General features: G+C 39.0%; 1 protein-coding gene across 1 annotated transcript in view; it reads right to left on the bottom strand.

The window, feature by feature from the left end:
* LOC124623036 (A disintegrin and metalloproteinase with thrombospondin motifs 7-like) overlaps positions 1 to 22565 on the bottom strand; it is a 280175-nt gene that overhangs the window by 37854 nt on the left and 219756 nt on the right. Inside the window, exons 14-16 of the mRNA XM_047148829.1 lie at positions 14976 to 15241; positions 7528 to 8051; positions 7211 to 7417 (exon numbers count right to left, since the gene is read on the bottom strand). Coding sequence (XP_047004785.1) covers positions 7211 to 7417; positions 7528 to 8051; positions 14976 to 15241 — 997 coding nt within the window. The remainder of the gene's footprint in view (positions 1 to 7210; positions 7418 to 7527; positions 8052 to 14975; positions 15242 to 22565) is intronic.

Genomic DNA, 22565 nt, shown 5'->3' with positions numbered 1-22565 from the left:
GGACTAGCCAGACTACAGACTTTTCATTGTGCCTGTCTGCAACTCAACCCATCTCTTTACACTGAGTAGCAATCTATCCTTTTAATAATAGTTGAGAAATAAATATGTATATACAAAGAATAAAGATGTAAAATGTTAATAAAGTCTGTTTTATTATTAAAAATTTAAGAGTTTTCACATATGAAAGCCAGAGGCTTTACTTTTCAGCACACCCTTGTATAGTTATTCAGTGACCACTATGAGATGAAAATACCAGACTGTCTCTAAAAGACTCAAATACAAGCAGTGTCATACAAATCTCTGATGGCCTGATATGGTACAGACTGCAAATTTGAGAGGATTAATCAGAAAGTGCAAGCTTGTACGGTAAACTGGGTGCTGCAAAACTGTACGTAGACTCATCAATCAGGTGAAAAATTTGACCAAAAAGCATTGAAACTAGCAAAACCTTCACTAGGACAATTTGCTCAAGCTATCAAAATTTCATAGAGGTTAATCAGTGTATTGCAGCAACAATTTCAAATACCCCAAATGCAGTCCATAAGATTCAAACAATTAGCATCTTCTAGAATTTTTCATGCTTGCCGCACCCCACTTTCACTGGAGGAACAAGAACAAGAAAAATTGGGTTGTTTCTAAGAATAAGACACTCCAGAAATCTCAATAAACCACTCGGTTTTTTTTTCCAGTATCAACAATTATTATATGGCATTGTGCACATCTACCATCTGCCAATGCTCTCTATCAAATATCACATTGTCTATCCCACATTGCGGTTTCTGACAACATAATCTCAGGGAATAATAAGCAGCAACTTTTAGGCAACCCAAAAAAAGTTGTACTTTACACTGGGAAGAAGACCTGCAGAGAGAAGTGAAATATCTAGGCCAGGCACAGAACGTACAAGGAACAATACAAACATATCTAAAAACAAAGATTATGTGACTTACCAAATGAAAGCGCTGGCAGGTCGATAGACACACAAACAAACACAAACATACACACAAAATTCTAGCTTTCGCAACCAACGGCCGCATCGTCAGGAAAGAGGGAAGGAGAGGGAAAGACGAAAGGATGTGGGTTTTAAGGGAGAGGGTAAGGAGTCATTCCAATCCCGGGAAAGCGGAAAGACTTACCTTAGGGGGAAAAAGGACGGGTATACACTCGCACACACACACATATCCATCCACACTTATAGAGACACAAGCAGACATATCAGCAACAAAATTGTGGAAGCAACCAGGGTTGTTCAATAAACAATGCCCCACAATTTTTTTCTCAAATTTACTTATTATTAAGTTAGAATTTGGTGATAATATCAATCAACATGCTTGCCCTGTGCTTGTAGTCATATTTTCAGAGCATCCCATCATCATCAAAGTGTGTGGTACATAGAGATTCTTAAGTGTCCCAAAGGGATCTAGTTCTAGGGCACCACGTATGTGCTATGTAATGGATGAGGCTGTGACAGGACATCCCAATTGCGGCCAGTCATGGAGCTTAGTTTCTGCACTTCCAGATGCTCTCTCTCTCTCTCTCTCTCTCTCTCTCTCTCTCTCCCCTTTGACCAACAGTGCTCCTACAACTGCATCTTACCATACACTGCACACAAATGTTTATGAATGTTCACCATGGTTTCTTTTTCCGCAACCAACGATTCAATAACACCACTTTGCTTGTAATGAGTGTCTTGCATAGATACTATTTTGATGGTACACTGTGATACTGCTATAAGTCAGAATTGTTCGAAACTTCACACGAGCAGAAGAAACATCACATTTGAAATACCTAAGTTGGCATTTTTCTTATATATCTTAAAATGGCTGTGAGAAAAATTTGGAGCATTATTTATTGAAAGACCCTCATATTCAGAAATTCAAGAAACCAACAAAACAAATAAACTGTTTAGGTACTTTCAGCAAAGATTAACTGTTAGCAAAGTTTATTACATACACAGTTGCCAACATGCATCGAATGAATCAATTAAGGTGAGGAGGAGTGCTGGTGCCAATATGAAATAGGCACACTTTTGACAAGAGACTTGACTGAATCCCAGTAAAAGTGACAGAATAACAAGGATGCATGATGTACAATCTCGTACCAAATTGGGGCCTCTCATCAAACAGTAAAATCACTAAGCCTGTGACATCAAGAGTTGACAGCAAAAGAAGAATAACGATAGCTAATATGTGAATAAAAGCAGTGGTTCTTTTGATGCAAACTATGTCAGCAATAATTCTATTTACAGCAACAAGAACAATGAGTGTAATGACAACAGCAGCCATTGTGCCCATTCCTGGAAGAACAGGACATTGTATGCAGCCATGAGATTCACTCATCCACTACTTATAGTCTGTATGCAGAAGGCATATCCATGCCAATTGCTCCAAAACTGGGAACCTCCTTAACTGAGGAAGAAATTTCTTCCATTGCTAAAGAACCACAATTCCTGCTGCTCTAAGAAATTACACACAACTTTGAGATGGAGGAACCAACAGAGCACACTTTAACAGAAAATAGGATTCTTGATAAGTAAACTCTGATCCCCAGCACTTAATGCCTTTGGTCCCGACAAGGTCAATTTCATCTGTACTGTTCCTCTTTATCAGGGAATAATTTGGGATCTCTGTCACAGGATAACACTATAGCTGACTTGTGAATCCCTCCAGCTAGCAACATGGAAGTAGATAGCACAATATCAACACAGGTTGTACTCATGTTCATATTCATACCAGTACTTCTTCAAAGGAACAAGTACCTCATGTGATAGAGCATGGTAGCATCCTACCTCCTGTGCATGCTTTAGTCAAGAAATGGCTTGTAAGTTGATGTTATGGACTGCTCAGGCAGTTCATCATCTGGTGGGCTTGTCAATTTTCTCACTGCAGCACTATGATCAACTATAATGCTTCACTACATCTACAGGTACATGTTTTGATTCTCCCTAGATAGACTGCTAACATTGACTTTTGTAGTAAGCATTTTCTTTTACCTTCTTCAGCACTGCCAGTATCCTATTGATAACAAACTGACATGGACTTTGGTGTTCCCAGTTGTTATTGTGACTATGCTTGTGCAATATTTCCTGTTTATGGAAGAAAAGTGTTTATGGACATTCTCCATAGCAACTCCAGAGAAATAATGTGTTTTAAGACAACTCAATGAGTATTCTACTATGATGAAGCTCAAATGCAGTTAATCTTTCATAATCCGCAGAGGAGTAACATAATGTGGCACCCTTGAGTCAAGGTGGCTTTGGAAGTGGTTCTTGTAATTCACCTGAATGAATCAAAAATTTTAATGTAGGACGTAGCTACATTGTTTGGGGTGTATTTGATAAGGAGAAGTGCAATCAGTCCTACAGAGTGATGAAACAATGTAAATACAGAGTTCAGGAAGATCAGATAGTTCTGTATGTACTTTAATTTATTTAATTCTCTTAACATTTGTGAAAAATAATTGTTTTGGCTTTCCAACACAATGTCCCATTTGATGACACCTTATAATGTTGCATTTTTTTGCTAATTAACAAATGAGAAAAAAAAGAGTAGTCGCATATGTCATTATGAGGTAATCAATGGATCTCTGATGGCAATTTGACGAATTTTCCTTACTGTACAAAATTTGATAAAAAATTTTCAGGCAGTATTTATAAAGACCTAAAAGGCAGGAAATAGTGTTGCTTCAATTGCTCTAGTAACCATGTGCATAGGTTGATTGTAGGACCAACTTTAATGGATATACAGGGTGATTATAATTAAAGTTCCAGTTTCAAAATGTTGTAAAAAAAAACACTGCTTAAAATGACAAGAAATATAAAAGGGATATTATCAAATAAGGAGGAAATGTTATAGGGAAAAAAATAAAAAAAAAATAACAAAAATCCTACCACTAGATGACACTCTAAATGTCAGAATAAAAGACGTGGGGGCACACAGCTGTTCCTCAGTTTTCATATGACACACTCGTTGTGACTGTCTCAATGCAGGCTCACACACTGCTGGACAAGCTGTTTTACAAGAGTGGTGATGGTGTGCCAGTAGCTCTGCAGAAGTTCCAGACACTCAAGGGTATGAAAAAAGGCACTGGTCCGATGTCTGTAAAGGGTCTGGAGTAAATGATATGAAAATCAAAAAGACTACATATTTTGGAGTGCAGTGTGGTAGGAGGAGGAAGACAATTGATGCAACATCAGCAAGATATGGCCACTATATTACAGGAGGGGTTAAGCAGTGGTGTGCAAACATGCAGTGCATGGTGAACCGCCGTAACATGAGACATACCTCTGAGTATGGTGCATGCAATTCTACAATACATGCTGCATGGCCATCATACAAAATTAACCATGTTCAGGAGTTGCTACATGCTGACCAGCCAGTAACACAAATATTTGTTCTAGAACTTCTTGCTCACATGGACATGGACAATGAATGGTCATGGAACATTCTGAGGACAGTCAGAGCCCATTTCCACCTCCAAGAACATGTCAATCCTAAGAACTGCAGAATACTAGCAACTGAAAATCCACTCGCACATCAACTGGTACCACTTCATTCTGCAAAGGGAACTGTGTGTTTCAGGTTGATGGCATTGTTTATTGTATGGCCATATTTTTTAGGAGATGGGTCCTGCAAGTCCTGTTTCTTGCACTGTCACTGACAAATGCTATGAGAGCCTTTTGCACACCATCATCATTCCAACCATTCAACAGTGTGGATGTATGGGTAGAATCATTTTTATGTAAGGTGGGTCTCCTCCACACATTGTGCAGTCTGGGAAGCAGCTGCTGCAGAGGCATTTTAGAAATGCTAGAATTATCAGCCATAATTTCCCTAAGCCTAGTGGTCTAATCACCTCATCTTAATCTGTGTAATTTCTGGCTGTGTCCAGCATTCCTACTGCAAACATAGTTTAATTGAATACACACACTGTGCAACACATTCTGAACATGACTCCTGAAACACTCCGATTTATTGTTGCAAATGCTGTTTCTTGATTTCAACATGTGGCAGAAAACGGTGGTCAGTATACTGAACATGTCTTGCACCAGTCTCAAAAAATTGAAAAACTGATTTCACTATTTCTTTTTATATGGTTTTTGATCTCAGGTCAATTAAAAACCAATTTTTCTCTTCCGATGTGGCACTACCTAGACAGGGTTCTGTTCATATTTGACATCCTTTTGAGCAATTTTTTTTTTACAGAATTTTGAAACTGGACCTCTCATTATAATCACCCTGTACATCACCTGATATAAGTACTTCAGTTATGTACAGCAACAGAAACTGAGCAACTCCTAAGGTGCTTCAAGTGCTCTTCGCTGTGTTAGCTGCAGATGCTGTGTGCCTTTTCCAGCTCAATTATAGGTCTATGTGCATCCCTAGATAGTTCAGATTCTTATTAAACTTAAACTAAATACCACTCTTCTTTTCATCACATTCTTAAAATGTTCAGTGAATTGCAAAATTTTTTTGTGTCCTGAAAAATTGCTTCTTTCTTTTATAAAATTCCTTTGTTCTCAAGAAAAAGATTTATTCCATTATCTAGCATTATTCTTATTGTTTTAGCCACAATACTTGTCAATGAAATTTGATAGAGACTTTTCATGTCATGGGCAGATTATCTGGCTTTAAGTTTTAGAATAAAAAATATTATGGTAACGTCCAAGACTGATGGGATTTCTGTTTCTCGGAGTTGATAGAGAAATAATGAAATTATGAGAGCCAGAACTTTTCATCTTTACGCATTTTATTGTACTTAAGAGTTCAGATAACTAACCTTGTTCTTAAAGAGTTCTTGCAACATTCCCTTACCTATCTTGAGTAGAATGCTATAAACTAGGCTATCTGCATCTGTAACAGATATTGATGTTATCTCATTTGTAACTTCCTTCTTGTGACCTAAATCATCCAGGAACTGCAATAAACAATCTCTTTTAGTGTTTGTTACCTCTTTTTTCATGACAGAGTATTGTTCTCATGTCTATAACATCCATTATATCTTTTGTTCTCTCTGCTGGTCTTCTTGCATCATTTCTCTTGCGACCATACAGAATTTTTGTGTAGCTAAATTTGGGATTTTCAATCAATAGTCAGAGCTTGAAGTTTTCTGTATCCTTGTTGCTACAAATGAGTGAAGGGATTGTTTTTTAATGTTATGTTTGGGAATGTGCTTTAAATTATGTGTACAGCCACATTTTTGCATAAAATCTTGTGTGGTAGTACAAATAAATGTTTTGTGTTGGGCAGTGTGCAGTGTTTGGGGTTCACCAGCAGGCAACTTTATGTCATAGCAAGTTTGTCATGGAGCAACCAACATTGCAGGGCTGCTGAAGAAAAGTCTCAGGATAATTAATGTTAACTCTTCGATGAGGAATATTTTTCAACAACGCATATCACCAAAATGGTTTGTAAAATATCTGCAAAGCATTTTGTGTAATCTGATAGCCATACTGAAAGTTTGTATCATCACGTAATGAAAAGTCATGGTTATATAATACAGTGGATACAAGGAAAAAAATTTAAATAAGGAATATACTGAAAAAAGTAAATATTCTTCAACACTATTATACAATATTGCCAACCAGAACCCTCTCCCCTCAGCTTTACTGGTAAATAATGCCAAGAAGGAAAATAATCCCTGTACAAATATTTAGAAAAAGGTAACGTGGAGTACTGAACTTGTTTATATGTGAATAATACGTAGCTGGAAACACTTGCATGTGTATATTCAAAATCACATGACTCATCTAATTAGGAAACAATATTGTCATCAGATCATTACACTTTGTTTGGCAACTCTAACAATATACTCTTTAACCTTCCAAAACTACTACAAATTCTATTAATTAAAGACTGAAGTCTGTCATCGAACATTACAGCTCTCTAACCTTCATCTGTCTCAACTTTATGCGACTTCAATGCCACATTTACTTAGTGAGCCAATGTTCTTCTAAAAGTAACATGGGCTCAATACTGAGAGTCTTAAGCAGATGATCAGTACATTTATTTTACATAGTCAGTAGCAGTTTTATCATCCTTAAACGGGGGCATGTTTTCTGTCACTTCAAATATACTTAAACTATAAACGAGAAAAACTTGGAATAGGTATCAATTAAGTGTTTATCATGTGCCTGAAAGTTCTCTTACTGTTCCAATATAATGTTTTTCTAACTAGAAAATGAATATTAAAAGTAGCAGCTATTACTTACTTCTGTGCCTGCCAGGTGTTGTGTTTGGTGGATGAAGAGAGGTGGTTGGGCAAGGAGGCAATGGATGACAGACTTCCCTCCTAAGGGGCCTGTTGACTGGGAAACAACCTTCTGCTGGTCTGTTGGTGTTTTTATCCACACAGCGAACTTCTCTTCTCTTGTATGACGGTCCTCGTCCACATGTTTTGCTGCATTGACTCCAAGGGCCTTAAAAATAATAAAAATTGCTGGTGAGTCATATTTTAATATGAATAATTTAAATCTAGTTTCAAGTGGCTCATGTAACTGGAAGAATCTTAGCTATTACAGTTAATTACCTGTAATCCAGTGAAGGTGGCAGAAAGCATTCATATTGCACGACTTCGTTTCATAAGGTTTCTGTTTCGGGTCACATTTTCCCCTTGGATGGCCGCAGACAACTTTCCTTCGATGGATACCAATACCACAAGTTACAGAACACTCACTCCAGTCCCCGACAGCCCACCCTCTTCGTCGCATATCATTATTATTATTCCTTGGGCTGGGCACTGATGGCCGACGTCTGCCACCAACATAATACGGCCTCCGTCCCCTGGTACCATTTCGTTTTGGGCCGTTGTGCATACTGGAATTTTGTGATGATGTGATACTCTGCTGCACTTTTACGATGCAGGGTGGCATCTGTGGACAAGATTCCTGATTGTGTGGACGAGTCAGGTGTGCACAGTCAGAATCTGGCCTACGTTGATCTCGACTGTTTGCATCTCCTGGAATTTTCTCTTCTACACAGAAGACTAGCCGCTTACGAATTCCACCTTCACCACATGATACAGAGCAGACATGCCAAGGTCCAGTCCACCATCTGGTCAAGAAAATAATTGAAAGAAACTTTAAGTAGCACAAATAATGTTACACTTTTGTTTTATATACAGATATTTTACACATTTATCACTTTCACTTCATGTTTATTGTAGAACATGAAAATGAAAAACTTGTTTATCAAATTGTCATTATTATGAATATCTTATTTGTATGGAAGCCTAACTATATAGTAGAATTGAAAGAAGTAAAAACCTGGTACCATAAGGCAGTTAGGATATGCACCGCATGCTATGGGCCCTGCGCTGTTGGAGGACTCACAGTGTCACTGCCTAATTTTCTGGGCAGTTTTCAGCTGTTAATAATAATATTATTTAGGATTGTGTGAGTAGGATTATGTAGTATTTTTAAAGCTTTATCAAAGAAGATTTTAACAACAGCAAAAATGGAAATGTTTGTCTAATCAGAAATAAAGACAGTATGGTGCCCAAGAAAAACATGGTTGTATTGTCAATTCTGAATCAGAAGGGTGAGTGTATTGATTCTGAACTTTTCAAAGAGGTTAAAAGAGAAGAACAATACTGGTGAGAAGTACTACAGCATAAAGTAGAAGTTAAATTTTTGTCAGAATGCTGTCTTGCTTCACATGGAGGTGGTGAAGCTGTTGGTTTTCTGCAAAATTGTAATTATCTTTAACTTCTAGAATTATTTGTCAATTTTCGTCTTTTCTCCTCTGAACACAAGCATGTACTGTACATTCTTTGTATGAGGTGTGATAAAAAAGTAATGGGAATTTTTTAATTTCACAGGTCTCATACATCCAATTTTCAATTTTTTTTATCTTTTTGGTAAATATGTTCATGACGTATGTTTGCATTTTCCACTGTTTTCAATACTTAGTTTACTGTTGACAGTCAAAAATGTTACACGTTTTCAGTGCTCAGCAAATTTTTACTTTCTAAAAAGATGGATCAAAGAATTTGCATTAAATTTGCTTGAAAAATGGAATAAAGGGCAACACCACAGACATGTTAACTGTGGATTTTGGAAAATCTGTTGTGAGTAAGACAGGAGTTTACAAGTGGTATAACTGTTTAAAAGGGGGTCAAGAAGAAGGTAAACCAGGTGATGAAAAGTGAGTAGATAGGTATGACAATGAAAACAAAACCCAATTGTTACAAAGGAAGCTACCTGAGGAGCCGAGATAAAAAAAAAATTCGAAAAGTTTGATCACATGTGAAGGTTGTTCTCACTGTTTTCTGTGATTACAATGGGACAGTGCATCAAGAGTTCCTTCCTTCTGGTTGTATGGTCAACAAGGAATACTACATGGAAGTTATGCGCCACTTGAATGAAGCAATCCAAGGAAGATGACAAGAACTGTGGCAACCATGAAAGGACATGGTTTCGCCACCGTTCATGAGATAAACATAGAGTCGGTGAGGGAACTGAACATCATAATGTGAAGTGTGTTCCACAAGTGTTTCCAAGATTAGGAAAAAGTCCTGGGTAATACTCTGAAGGGGACAAAGTTGATGTTGATGAATAAATAAAGATTCTTTAAGAAAAAGAAAAATTCCTGTTTCTTTTTGATAATACCTTATATCTATCGAAAGATGTGAGTGAAGAATTATTGCTACTACTGGAGCCAATAAGTGTAATAAAATAAATGGTGGAATTAATCTCATTAAATTCATCGCTGGATTTAGCAAACCTTAATCAGCTGACTTTTAAAGTACAATTTTTTTTAGCTCCTGGACCTGTTGAAATATTTATCTCTTAGGCATCGAAGGACATAGTTTTTACCACTTAACCTCAGCAAGTCAGAATTTGTAAAAGAAAGTTGTCTCAACATAAAAGTCTTTAGAGGCCAAAGCTATGATAATGTCAGTAACATGAGTGGAAAATGTAACAAAATTCATTTACATACACAGTCTGCAAACCACTGTGATATGCATGGCATAGAGTACTTAGCATGTTACCACATTTTAGGGTTTATTCCCATTCCAATAATCTATGGATCATGGGAAGAATGACTGCTTAAATGCCTCTGTACATGTTATAATTACCAGTAGTCTAATTTTGTCTTCACTCTCCTTACAAAAGTCATACCTAGGGGGCTGCAGAACGTCTGTAGATTCTTCACTTAATAACCATTCTTGAAACTTTGTAAGAAGGTTTATGTGGAATAATTTGTGTCTATCTTCAAGAGTCTGCCAGTTCAGGTCCTTCAACATTTCAGTGACACTTTCCTCTGAAGGAAACAAACCTGTGACCATTTGTGCTGTTCTTCTTTGTATATGTTCAATATCATCTGTTAGTCCAGTTTCATATGCATCCCACACACTTTGGCAATATTCTAAGATGGGATACACAAGTGATTTATAAGTCACCTGTCTTCCCTAATACTGGGCATACTTGATTGTCCCATGTCATATCCCCACAAATGTTACACACAGGTATTTGCATGACTTTACTGATTCTAATTGTGAATCACTTATATTATAGTCGTAGGATGCTACCTGTTTTTGATTTTGAAGTGCATAATTTTACATTTATGTACATTTAAAGCAAGTTGCTAATCTTTAAACTACTTTGAAATCTTATCCAGACCATACTGATATTTGTGCAATTTCTTTTTGGACAGTATTTCATTACAGATAGCTTCATCATCTGCAAAATGTTTGAGGCCACTATTAATATGAGAAAAGTGCAAGCTGGTTTTTGCATGATAGATGTTTTCAGAATCTATGTTGATAGGTATGGAGAGGGTCATTCTGTCAAGCCACCTCATTATGTTTGAGCTCGGAATGCACTGATCAGCCAGAATACTATGACCCCCTACCTAATAGCCGGTATGTCTACCTTTGGCATGGAAAACAGTGGCAATATGTTATGCCATGGAAGCAATGATTCCTTGGTAGGTTGCTGGAGTGCTCACACAAGTCACCTAATTCCCATTAATTCCGGAGAACTCTGACATCATGTTCAATCACATCCCAAACATGTTCGGTCAGGTTCAGATCTGGTGAGTTGGGGGACCATCACATCAAATGGAACTTGCCATTGTGTTTCTCAAGGCACTCTATAGCACTTCTGGCCTTGCGATATGGCACATTCTCTTGCTGAAGAATGACAGTGCCGTCAGCAAACATGATTGTCATTAAGGGGTGTACATGGTCTGCAATCAGTGTACCATACTCCTTGGCCATCATGGTGCCTTGCATGAGCTTCACTGGACCCATGGATGCGCCCATGTGAATGTTCCACGGGGCATAATGGAGCCTCCACCAGCTTGTCTCCACCCCACAGGTGTCAAGGAGCTGTTCCCCTGGAAGATGACGGATCTGCATCCTCCCACTGGCATGAGGAAGAAAGCATTATTATTCATCAGACCATGCAATGCTCTGACACTGCACCGATGTCAAGTGCCAATGGCCATGTGCCCATTTCAGTCATAGTTGCTGATGTCATGTTAACACATGGGTCATCGGCTGCCCATTGTTAGGAGTGCTCGGTGCACTGTGTGTTGAGACACACTTGTACTCTGCTCAGCATTAAAGCTGATGTTAGTTCCACCATAGTGTGCCACCTGTCCTGTTTTAGCAGTCTGCCCAGCATACAACATTAGACATCTGTAATGAGTCATAGCCACCCAAATCTACAACGTATGGACTTGGTTTCACCTTGGCTTTGCCACATGTTCAAGACACTCACCACAGCACTCTTCAAACACCCAAAAAGTCCTACTGAGCCAACAGGCCATCACAATTTGCCCACGGTCAAACTCAGATAGATCTCACACCTTCTGAATTTGACACACAGACAGCACACACACTGATACTACAAGCAATGTGCATTTGTCTGACTAGCAGTCATTCCTCGGCAGGTGACGCTGCTATCGCTTGAACAGGTTTGTATCGACAGTGGGTCAGTAGTCATAATGTTCTGGTTGACCAGTGTTTGTTCTAGGGTCCTAAAATATATGAACATTAGTAAGATTGGATGGCAGTTTTGTGGATCACTTTTGTTACCCTATTACTTTTGTTAGAAGAGTGTCAGCCATGTTTTTTCCAATCAGTGGGCACTGATTTTGTTCAAAGGATATACGGTACATAATGTTTACAATGGGTGCTGCAAATTCTGCATAGAATCTGATAAGAATCTTATCAGGTCCTGGAGTCTTATTTAATTTTAATGATTTTAGCTGTTTCCCAATGCCACTGACACTAATATCTACATCTTTTGGTGTGAGAAGTAAACTGGAGCAGTACGTAAGTATCTTATTTAGTAAAGGAAAACTTCAAAAATGTGTTCACTATTTTTGTTATTGCCTTGATAACCCCCGTTTCAGTTCCTGTGTCATCCATGAGTGTCTAGAGACTAGCTCCAGTGCCACTGACAGCATTTACATACAACCAGAATTTCTTCGTGTTTTGCATGATATCTTTTGATAAGATTCTGCCACAGCAGTCATTGATGGCTTCACACATTTTCCTCTTGACAACCAAATGTTTTTCATTTGAAATCTGTCTATCTATGGGTGTATGCTTTGTTTTACACCTATTGCCATGTTCTTATCATGGAAAACATTCATCAGAATCAATTAATTCAGAGGTGGTGGATAAGCAGGTGTACTAAAGACATATTCTTATCCTCACCAGAAAATTTCATGTCAGGCCTGGCACAAAAGAAATGAGACTTGCACTACAAATCTGTGTTCTTATCAAATATATTCAGTAACTCATGATCACATTAAAAGTGGGACACAAATGAGTCCAGACATATCAACATTTGTTTTCACTTCTCCAAACATTTCTCTATGTTGAATTTTGTGAGGATGCATAAGAGCTCTTTTATTTTTGTTCCTGACAAACAGCAGAGCATAACTTTCAAAAAACTGTTCATTCACTGAAATTAAGCTGTTCAACTATGATGAAACTTCTAAATAGTAAGGAAGCAGTTCAAGGTTGATTGGTTGGTTGGTTGATATGGGGGAGATGACCAATCAGTGAGGTCATTGGTCCGATGGAAATGTCAAATGTCGTGTGGCTAGGGCCTCCCGCTGGGTAGATCGTTCGCCTGGTGCAGGTCTTTCGATTTGACGCCACTTCGGCGACCTGCGCATTGATGGGGATGAAATGATGATGATTAGGACAACACAACACCCAGTCCCTGAGCGGAGAAAATTTCCGACCCAGCCGGGAATCGAACCTGGGCCCTTAGGTTTTACAGTCTGCCACGCTGACCACTCAGCTACCGGGGCGGACATTGGTCCGATAAGATAATGGAAGGATGGGGAAGGTACTCAGCCATGCCATTTCAAGGGAACCATCCTGGCATTTTCCTGAAATGATTTAGGGAAATCAAAGAAAACCTAAAACAGGATGGTTGGACACAGGTTTGAACCATTGTCCTCCAGAATGCAAGTACAGTGTACTAACCACTATGCTGTCTTGCTCAGTAGCTCAAGGTAGAATAAACAGCCAGGCACAAAGATGTTATGACAGATGGATCCTTAATAATGTAAGCAGTCTCCTTTCCTTTGTGACACTGTAGAACTATCAAAATCATTGTTGCTTTTGTCACAGTCATAATCCATACTATTTCTTTCATTTTTACCGTACAGGGTAATAATAGTCTTACCAAATGATTAATGTGTGCGAGCTGTTGCCAGCCTCACACTCTTGTATAAATGCAGTGTAAAATTACTGGGCTTAAATCACCCTTAGAAATCAAACAATGAACAAACAGTTTTGCTGTTGGATTCTTCTAATCTTCAAATTAATTCATAATTAGATAGTTAAGTTCATTACATATCTACTCCCTGGTCTCTCACACACACCTCTCCCAAAAAAAATCTGTATCTTCTCCCTTCTTTTGTCTGAAATTCCCTAAGCTAAGGTACTGTCTTCCTTATCAATTAGTTAACTAACTGTATAATAACTTCTTACGAGTGGTTATGTGATCACTAGTTCAGTGCATGTGGCTGTATACTTACAGAACATCTAAATTCTGGAACACTTCTAGTATGTCAGAGATGTCAGCATGAATACCATCCTGACACTGTCAAAATTATACAACGAGTGGCAGCACAGATCACAATTTCCAGCTTCATCTCCTGATGCTTGAGGATAGATCTCAGATGCAAATTTCTTGACCTCCATGGAGAAATGTGCTGCACTGATAATAGGTCTGGCATGCACTACATTACTCAGGTATCAAAATACGTGAGGCAAGCACATGGAGGTTTCTGGGGTTAGAGGAACCCATTTGTAGACTGCAAGATGAATTATGTAAATCACTGGAGCAACAAAGCATTCCAAGTGTTTGTAACAACACACAGTTCTTTCTAATTTTCAAGAAGTGTCAATGGGCACATGCATATAACAAAATTCTAAGAGTCAAGCAACACATTTACTTCTTACCAAATATATGGCAACATATTACTTCCTACAAAATGTACCTCACAAAATGACCAGAACAGAAAAATCAGAGCAGTTTGAACTCACACAGAGGATTACCAACAGTAGTACTTCCCCAACAACATTTGTGAATGCAAAAGTAAGCAGGAGAAATGTTTCATAACATGAAATACCAAGAACCACAAGGTGGCAAGCAGATTATAGCTGAGAAGTAGAGTCCAGAAGCTAACCACAATGCCAATTTGTTCAGTTCACTGGATGGCTTTATGCAGCCCAGTATCATCATTAAGTGAGTAACCACTGAAAATATTCCTACTTAACTTAAGTCTTTAGGCTGCAAGCAATAAAGGAGCATAAAAAAATGATGTAAGTTGTGAATTTATGAAGTAATATACTTGACAGTTTTAACTACAGACGTGTGTTACCACATTTCAATCTTCCCTTTATGTTAAGCAATCATTTACCTCAAAATTAAATGTGGAATTAATTTACATTTACAAAAGGTAATTTTTAAATAGTGCACATGCAAGCATAATACCTACCTCGTTGGGCATAATTGGTCATTGCAAGATCTTGTTAAATTTGCTGGTTTATGCTCCTGAATGCACCTGGAGTCTTCAACTGGACCTTTAGATTTTTCACGACACTCTGGCACTGACGTTTGCGTTCCACCGCCACAACTTTTTGTACATTCTGACCATTCTGAGTATGCCCAGACATATTCCTTCACCATTGCTAACTTGTCCAATGGCACTGTGTATTCATATCGCAGCCCAAAGGTACTAGTTGAACGGGGCCGGTGTAATACCTGAAAATGTCGAAAGCTCTTTCAAAAAATGCATTATACTTGACAGAGTAATTTAACCCACAATACATTTTCTTGGCACCAGTTACACATATTAAGCAACTGGTATAGTCAGTAGCCAGTAACATCTACCGCAACATTCAGAATGCATTTTATCTAACAACGGAGATATGAATATACAATCAGTATTAAACTACACATGTTACGCTGTACATATATGAATATGCATCTTAAAATTCCATTCCTTTACAGTTCGGTAGTAATGAATGACATTGTTACTTATTCAGCAGGCCATAAATAAAAAATGGTGATTATTGCTAATCTGATGTTAAATTCTGTTCTTTTGTGGACTATACACTGAGTAGATCCTACGAGACAAGTTAAAGTTGTCAGCCAGACAGACCATTACTTGATGTTAGATACCTGCCATTTGTGGGCAGTGCACCAACAGTTGGATTACCCACATACACCTCACAGACTACCATAAAGAGTGCCGAGAAGTCTGTGACAGATTGAAGTTTTGAGTTTCTCTTTGAATGTGCTTGGGTAACACATTGCCCAAAAAGCGCATGTATTCACAATTGAGTCCTGGCTCACCAAACTGTCTAAACTTGTTTCATGCAGTCAGTACTGTTGCTCTGCTATTCTCAAAGCACATTTTCAGCTACCAGCAAGCTATGGCTGAATTGGTGTTAAAAAGACCCCAATTTTGTGTATTTCGAAGAGATTCTGTAAAGCCTTCACAGCTACCATAGTGGCTACAGACCCTGTTCAACCAAAAGAAAATTGTTTACAAAATATTACAGCTGTACCTCTCAAAGAAGTGTTTTGTACAACTTCTGTTTCATATAATTATGGGTCAAATAATACAATCTGTAAAGAAGACTGGCCACAAGTTAGACTGATTTTTTTTTTTATTCACAGAGGATAATAATGATATACTAGGAGAAAAAAAAGAAAGTAATCTTGATATTTGGCAAAATAGCTCAATAAACTTCACTTAAGTCTTAGGAAATAGAAAATGGCAGCATTTTTTTAAAGTTTGTGTCACAAGCATCAGAACACAAATTAAAAGAAAAACAAGGAATTATGAACAATGGGAATATTGTGCTTCTTCAATTAGGCTGCTTATACGTAAAACGCAAATTACAAAATAGCAAAAACTAGAGAAATTTTGCAAAAATTGGGCAACATGAACTGCACTGGGACTTGCTGACACAAGGTCCTTGAGCCTGCACTGGGTTGGTCAATCACCGCAGGAATACATGTGTTGTGTCATCTGGAGCTCATCATAATTTCACAGCTTAGACAATGCTTTGATCTGGTTTTCAGAACATTTACATTAGATCCTGAGTTCCTGTCTGTAATCTATAAGAGACTTCCAGACTTCCCAGTTTTGTGATAGTAGGGGGCTAGTTGTTCTGATAGTTCCCTCCAGATGTGATCTTCAGGCTGAGTTTAGTGTTCACAGTCATCAGTTGCTCTGAAGAAGCCATTTCTTAATTTCAACATCTGGATAGCCAGTAAAATGTCAAATAGTGGGCGTTGTTCATACAAGAAGAGCTTCATTTTCTCTCTGTAGACAGTTGTCTCCTGTTGAATTGTCAAAGGAACAGTTGCAGTTGGAGATTCTTTCTCATTGAGTGTTTGCAATTTGAGATTCTCCCTTCTTCCATGACTAGTTTTCTTAAGTTCAGTGAATTCAGACATGAATGAAAGTCTCTAGGGGATGAACCTCTACAGAAGAAAATGAAATTAATATTCAGCAAATGATTGAAGAAGATATCTGTTTCAGCACATTCGGTACATTCTGCCACTTACGTGTTATGGACAGTGTCATATTTCACAGATGAAAATGTCAAAATGTTGACTTATCTTCCCAATTTTCATTCATCAGTATCTTTAGTAATCATATTCTGGGTTAATCTGTCAGCGAACAAGAATGTGGTAAATCTGTCACCGTCTGCCTCACTTGAGATCAGTACGCTACACTTGTTGCATGAGCAACTTGTCGCACCAGCACGTGACAGACATTACTCCATGCAATGAGCTAAGGCTCACTAGCCACGGATGTGGTGACTGAAATCAGAGGCCCCACCAACAGCCTCCAATGTGAGTTTACAACAGCAGCTGCACACACCAACTCAAAACTAGCACTGCCAACACCAGTCATGTCCACACTTCTCTATGTCTAGGTTAAGATGAGTCTCTTTCTGAATCTACACCATGCTCTCAATGTTAACTATTGTGGAACCTTCAAGATTTGGACTTTTTTATGCTAACAATTTTGTATTGCCTCTGGGAAATTTCATGTTATTGTTTGAGGGCTATCCAGAAAGTAACAGATGTTTTGAAATAAAAAATTAACAAATTTCATTATATACATTTTAGTGATACCTTGGCTTTTTTTTACATAATCATCATTCAAACTGAGGTACTTATCACATGGAGGCACAAGTTTTTCAATGCAGTCTCTGTAGAAACCTGTCACCTGTGATTGAAACCACTGGTTTATACCAGTGTGAAGTTCGATGTCAGTACCAAAGTGTTGTGTAGTGAACCATGTACTCATTGTTGGGAAGAGGTGGTAGTAGCTTGGTGCCACACACCACACACATCCATGCCCAAGGCAAGATTCGAAGCTGTGAGTGTAGCAGCCGTGCGGTTCCGGGCTGAAGTGCCTAGAACCACTCAGCCACAGTGGCCAGCAATGTTTAGTTGTTGGTTGCATTAACCCCTTCTTTTTTGTTGTTGTTGACATGAGTTATTGACACGAGTTCTGCACCTCATGAATCACATGCTGATTTACTTCAGTATAGTGCAAAATGTGTTCACAGGAACAAGGCAGTTTTAACAATCCTAAGCTAGATCAAATTGTTAATCAGTGGATGGATGAAGATGACAGTGATATAGCTCAAGAAATAGACAAAAAAGATGATTTTACAATCGCCAGTAATCACAATCCTGCTAGCAAACAGGTAGGTAATTTAGAGGAAGAATTTTTATGTGCAAGTTTAAACACTGGAATTTAGTTTTATGTGAACATTTACTTGCTACAGAGACATTACCATGTTTCAGAATGTGAAATTCAGTTCTCTTACAATTTGTTTATGTGCATCTTCTAAAAAATGTGCAAAAGTATGTCATTTTATTTGATAAAATGTAAAATATTCAAGGCATTATTTATTGCAACAAAACAAGAAGTATTTAAACACCACTTAATTAATTTCACGGGTAAACTACACATTTCACTTTGGGCAGTTGGCTGGAAGACTTTCAGGGTGGCATGGGTTCTACCATAAGTCTCCTCAATTTTCAAACATATTTACAATTAGGGGTGCCCGCACTGACTCTACCAGTTATTGCAAGTAACCCAGTCCACAGTAAGGTCAATTTACCATGAAAACTATTACAAAATGTGACCAGGGACGTAACTTTCTTAATCATCAACAGTACTGATACTTAGAATGTCTTTGGCATGGACACATTTATGTGTTTTGGATTTTCCATCAATGAGTCAGTTTGGTCTCTGAGAATGTTCCTTATCAACTATTGGACATGCTCAGTACCGAATTCTCTGGTCATTATTTCTTCTAGCTGGGAAAAGCAAAAAATTTCAAGCCTCACATTTCATTGAAACCTATGGCATGGGCTCAATTTTTTTGTCCTAGAACAGTTCCACTGGAACTCCATAGCCAGTTCAAGGACAAATTAGGTAGGTTGCAGGAATTGAATGTGACACAACCTTTATCATAGATGTTCATTAGGAAACCATCCAGAAAACTCAGACTCTGCAAGGACTTTGTGGTCATGGTGAATGCTCATGCTGACTTGGACATGTACCCCATTCCAAAGCCTGAGGAATTATAGGCAAAGCTGGCAAATGGAGACTTCTCCAAAACTGACCTCACTGAAGTATACTTACAGCTCTCATTAGACCAATTTTCACATAAGATATTAACGATTAACATACAGCTGCACATTTTACACAAATATAAACAGTTGGCTTCTGGGGTTCCCTTGTCATGGCAATTTTCCAGAGGTTACTCGAACAGCTGCTTTGTATGTGTGCATTATCTATTTGGATGACATCACAATCACGAGACATTTAAAGAGCAGCAATTAATGAACCTGAAGCCACTCTTTTTTGTTCTGCAGGAGGCAGGATTAAAGTGGAATCTCAGCAAACATGAGTTTTCAGCCTTCAGTGGAGTATTTAGGCCATGTACTTTCTCATGAAGGTATCTTACCAATGCAGGAACATGTCAAAGCGATTGCATCCATGCCTCAGACAGTGAACCTCATGAAGTTCCAAGCATTTCTGATGAAAATTCCATACTATGGAAAATTCATTCCTGTGGCATCTCGGATAGCTCATCATTACACACTTGTGTAGGAAAGGAGTGGTTTTCACATTGTCATCTGTGTGTGAAAAGGCATTCACAGAGCTCAAACAAGGTCTACTCTCAACACCTCCTCTAACGCCTTTCCAACCTGGGAAGCAGGTAGTGATTACAACAGAAATGTCAGACTACAAGATGGGAGCTGTCCACGCTCAGCAAGAGACTGATGGTTCAGAGCACACCACTGCATACACTTCAAAAACCCTCGCCTCTGCTCAAATGAAAGACTCCCAAATTGAGGAAGAAGCACTGCAAATATGTTCACTTTGAAGAAATTTTATCTCTTTCTTTCTGGCATCAAGTTCCACCTGGTCAGAGACCATGAACCATTGATCTCACTGTTCAAACCAACAGTTCATGTCTCAGATTGTACTAGTCACTGGTTCCAGTGTTGGGCATTGTTCCTCTCAAAATATACCAATGAAACCCATTTCAGAAGCACTTCCCAGCATGCAAATGCAGATGTTCTTTCTCACCTACTGCTGAGGCTGGACCACAAGTTCAATCAAGAGGAAATTGTTTATTTCTTCCTGGATGATGATACTCAACTGGCTGTGGACAGCTTTCTAATTAGACGAACCCACATTGCCACTGCCAGAGGTGGATACCATTCTTACACAAGTTCACGCCTTCATCTTGAGGGGGTGACTGGAGCAATTGTCCAGGCAATGGTTTATTCCTCTTTGGCACTACTATGGCCTGTGACACCATTTACTTCTAGTCAACAGTGTTATCCTTTCACTCACAGATAACACTGCACTGTATCTAGTGATTCCACCAGTCTTACGACAACAGATCTTACAACTGTGCCTGAGGGCATTGGGACGTTTCCAGGACAAAGCTGTTCACTCAGTGTCCTGCTTACTGGCCAGGCATTGAGCAGGCCTAGTCCATTAGCAACAGATGTGTGGAACAGCAGGTGGGCACATGACAGGTTTTTTCACCTAGGCCAGCACCCACCAAGCCTTGGGAATAAGTGCATCTCAATCTTGCAGGCCCATTCCTGAATAACGCATGGCTCATCATCACTAATGCTTTTTTCAGGTTAACTTCAATATAACCATGGCAGAATACATGGTGATGGCACTGTTGAAGATTTTCACTACTGAAGGCCTGACATAGACATCAGTGACCGTAAAAGGTCCGTAATTTTGGCTGAAGGACTCTGAGAATTTCTGCACTAAAATGGAGTGTAGCACATCTACTAGCCTCCTTTCTAACCCAATTCAGATGGAGAGGTAGAGAGGTTCATTCAGATATTCAAATAACAGATAAAGAGGTATATCCAAGATGCTTCCACAGAAGATACCATGACATTTTATTTTAAGTTCACACAGGTTGACAAGAGCCCATCAGTGCTCTCACATTGCTGTCAACCCCATTCTCTCCCACATGTACTACTGCCAACACCCAACCCCCAGTTCCTCCCTCCTCTCTGAGATTCAGGCTGGCATGTGGGTTTGGGCCCAGGGGTTTGGTCGAAAAGATTGGTGGTTTCCAGTCACCATTCATCTGCAATGGGGCATTGAGTTTTGACACTTCATAGCAAAGACTGGACCATCACCCAGTACCAGAACCAGTTCCAACTGTTCAAATGTGCCTGCAGTCTTTTTCTCCTCAATCCTACCACCACATCTCATTCTCCTGCCTTCCAGCAGAAGAAGAACTCAACTTGAGCTCCCTGTCCCCCAACCTCCTCCACCCACCCTCCCCCAATCCCCAATTTCACTCTTAGTTGTTCCACGTCACCATAGCCAGAACGGGCGAATATTGCCTCACTGCTGGATTCCCCACTGAGGGACAGATCAATGCTCTGGATTGAGTTACAACAAGCAGGACGTCTCCTGAGGGTGCACCAGAGGAGTTGCTGCCATCCAGGATTGACATCATGCCACTGCCCCCGGTGCTCACAGCCTCATCTGCATTTCTCCCTTGCCCACCTGATGAAACCACAGCTGGTCGGGTCACTCTCAGCCTTACATTCAGGTGCCAGCACACTAGGAGCTCCTGTAACCAGAGCTATCAGGAACAATTGCAGAAGAGATGGAGGTCACCCACCTCACTCTCCATGTAGCACTGGACCGGTCTACCTTTCACTGTCTGCCTCGCTCCATAATAGTAGTCTCCACTGGTTGCACGAGCAACTTATTGTGCCAACACACCACAGATGTTACCCATGTACAGAGCTAATGCTTGCTAGCTAGGGATGTAGGGTTGACACCAGAGGCTAAACCATCAACATCCAAAGTGAGTCTACAACACCAGCTGTGTGTGCTGACTCAAAAATAACATTGCCAATGCCAGTGATGTCTATGCTTGTCTATTATCCAGGACAATGTGGGCCTCCCACTCAGTTTACACAGTGTTGACAACTATTAACTATTGTGAAGCCTTCAAGATTTGGATATTGTTATGCTGCTGACTTTGCATCACCTCTGGCCAGTTTCATTTTACTGTATGTTGTGCTGCTGTATGTTGTATCAAATAAAAAAGATTCAAAAATCAATGTTTGTTTGTGCTGTTTGTCACAACAAGGAAAGTGTTTGTTACAAAGAAGTAGGTAACAAGGATAATATGTGGTGTTCTTTCCAGAACCTCTTTAAATAACTGGGCATACTGACAACAATAGATTTAGACGTTTATGAAGTTTGTTGAGAACTGTTGATTACAAGTTCAGAAACATAAGTAATATCCATAACTGGAGGGATAAATGACTTACACTATCCTTCTCTCAGCCTTGATGTGGCACAGAAAGGAATGAGGCATTCAGCCATAAAAATCTTTGACCATCTACTCAGTAATGTAGAGAATTTAACAGATAACAAATTTATCTTTAAACAAAAACTGAAATCATATCTACACAATAACTGCTACTCCATGGTAGAGTTAATTTATTATGATTTGACTATAGAATTTAAATCTCA

This window comes from Schistocerca americana, chromosome 7 (genome assembly GCF_021461395.2).
Source record: "Schistocerca americana isolate TAMUIC-IGC-003095 chromosome 7, iqSchAmer2.1, whole genome shotgun sequence".
In the NCBI taxonomy this organism is placed as follows: Eukaryota; Metazoa; Arthropoda; class Insecta; order Orthoptera; family Acrididae; genus Schistocerca; species Schistocerca americana.
Note: the sequence above shows the minus strand (reverse complement) of the source record. Positions and strands in the feature narration are given on the sequence as shown.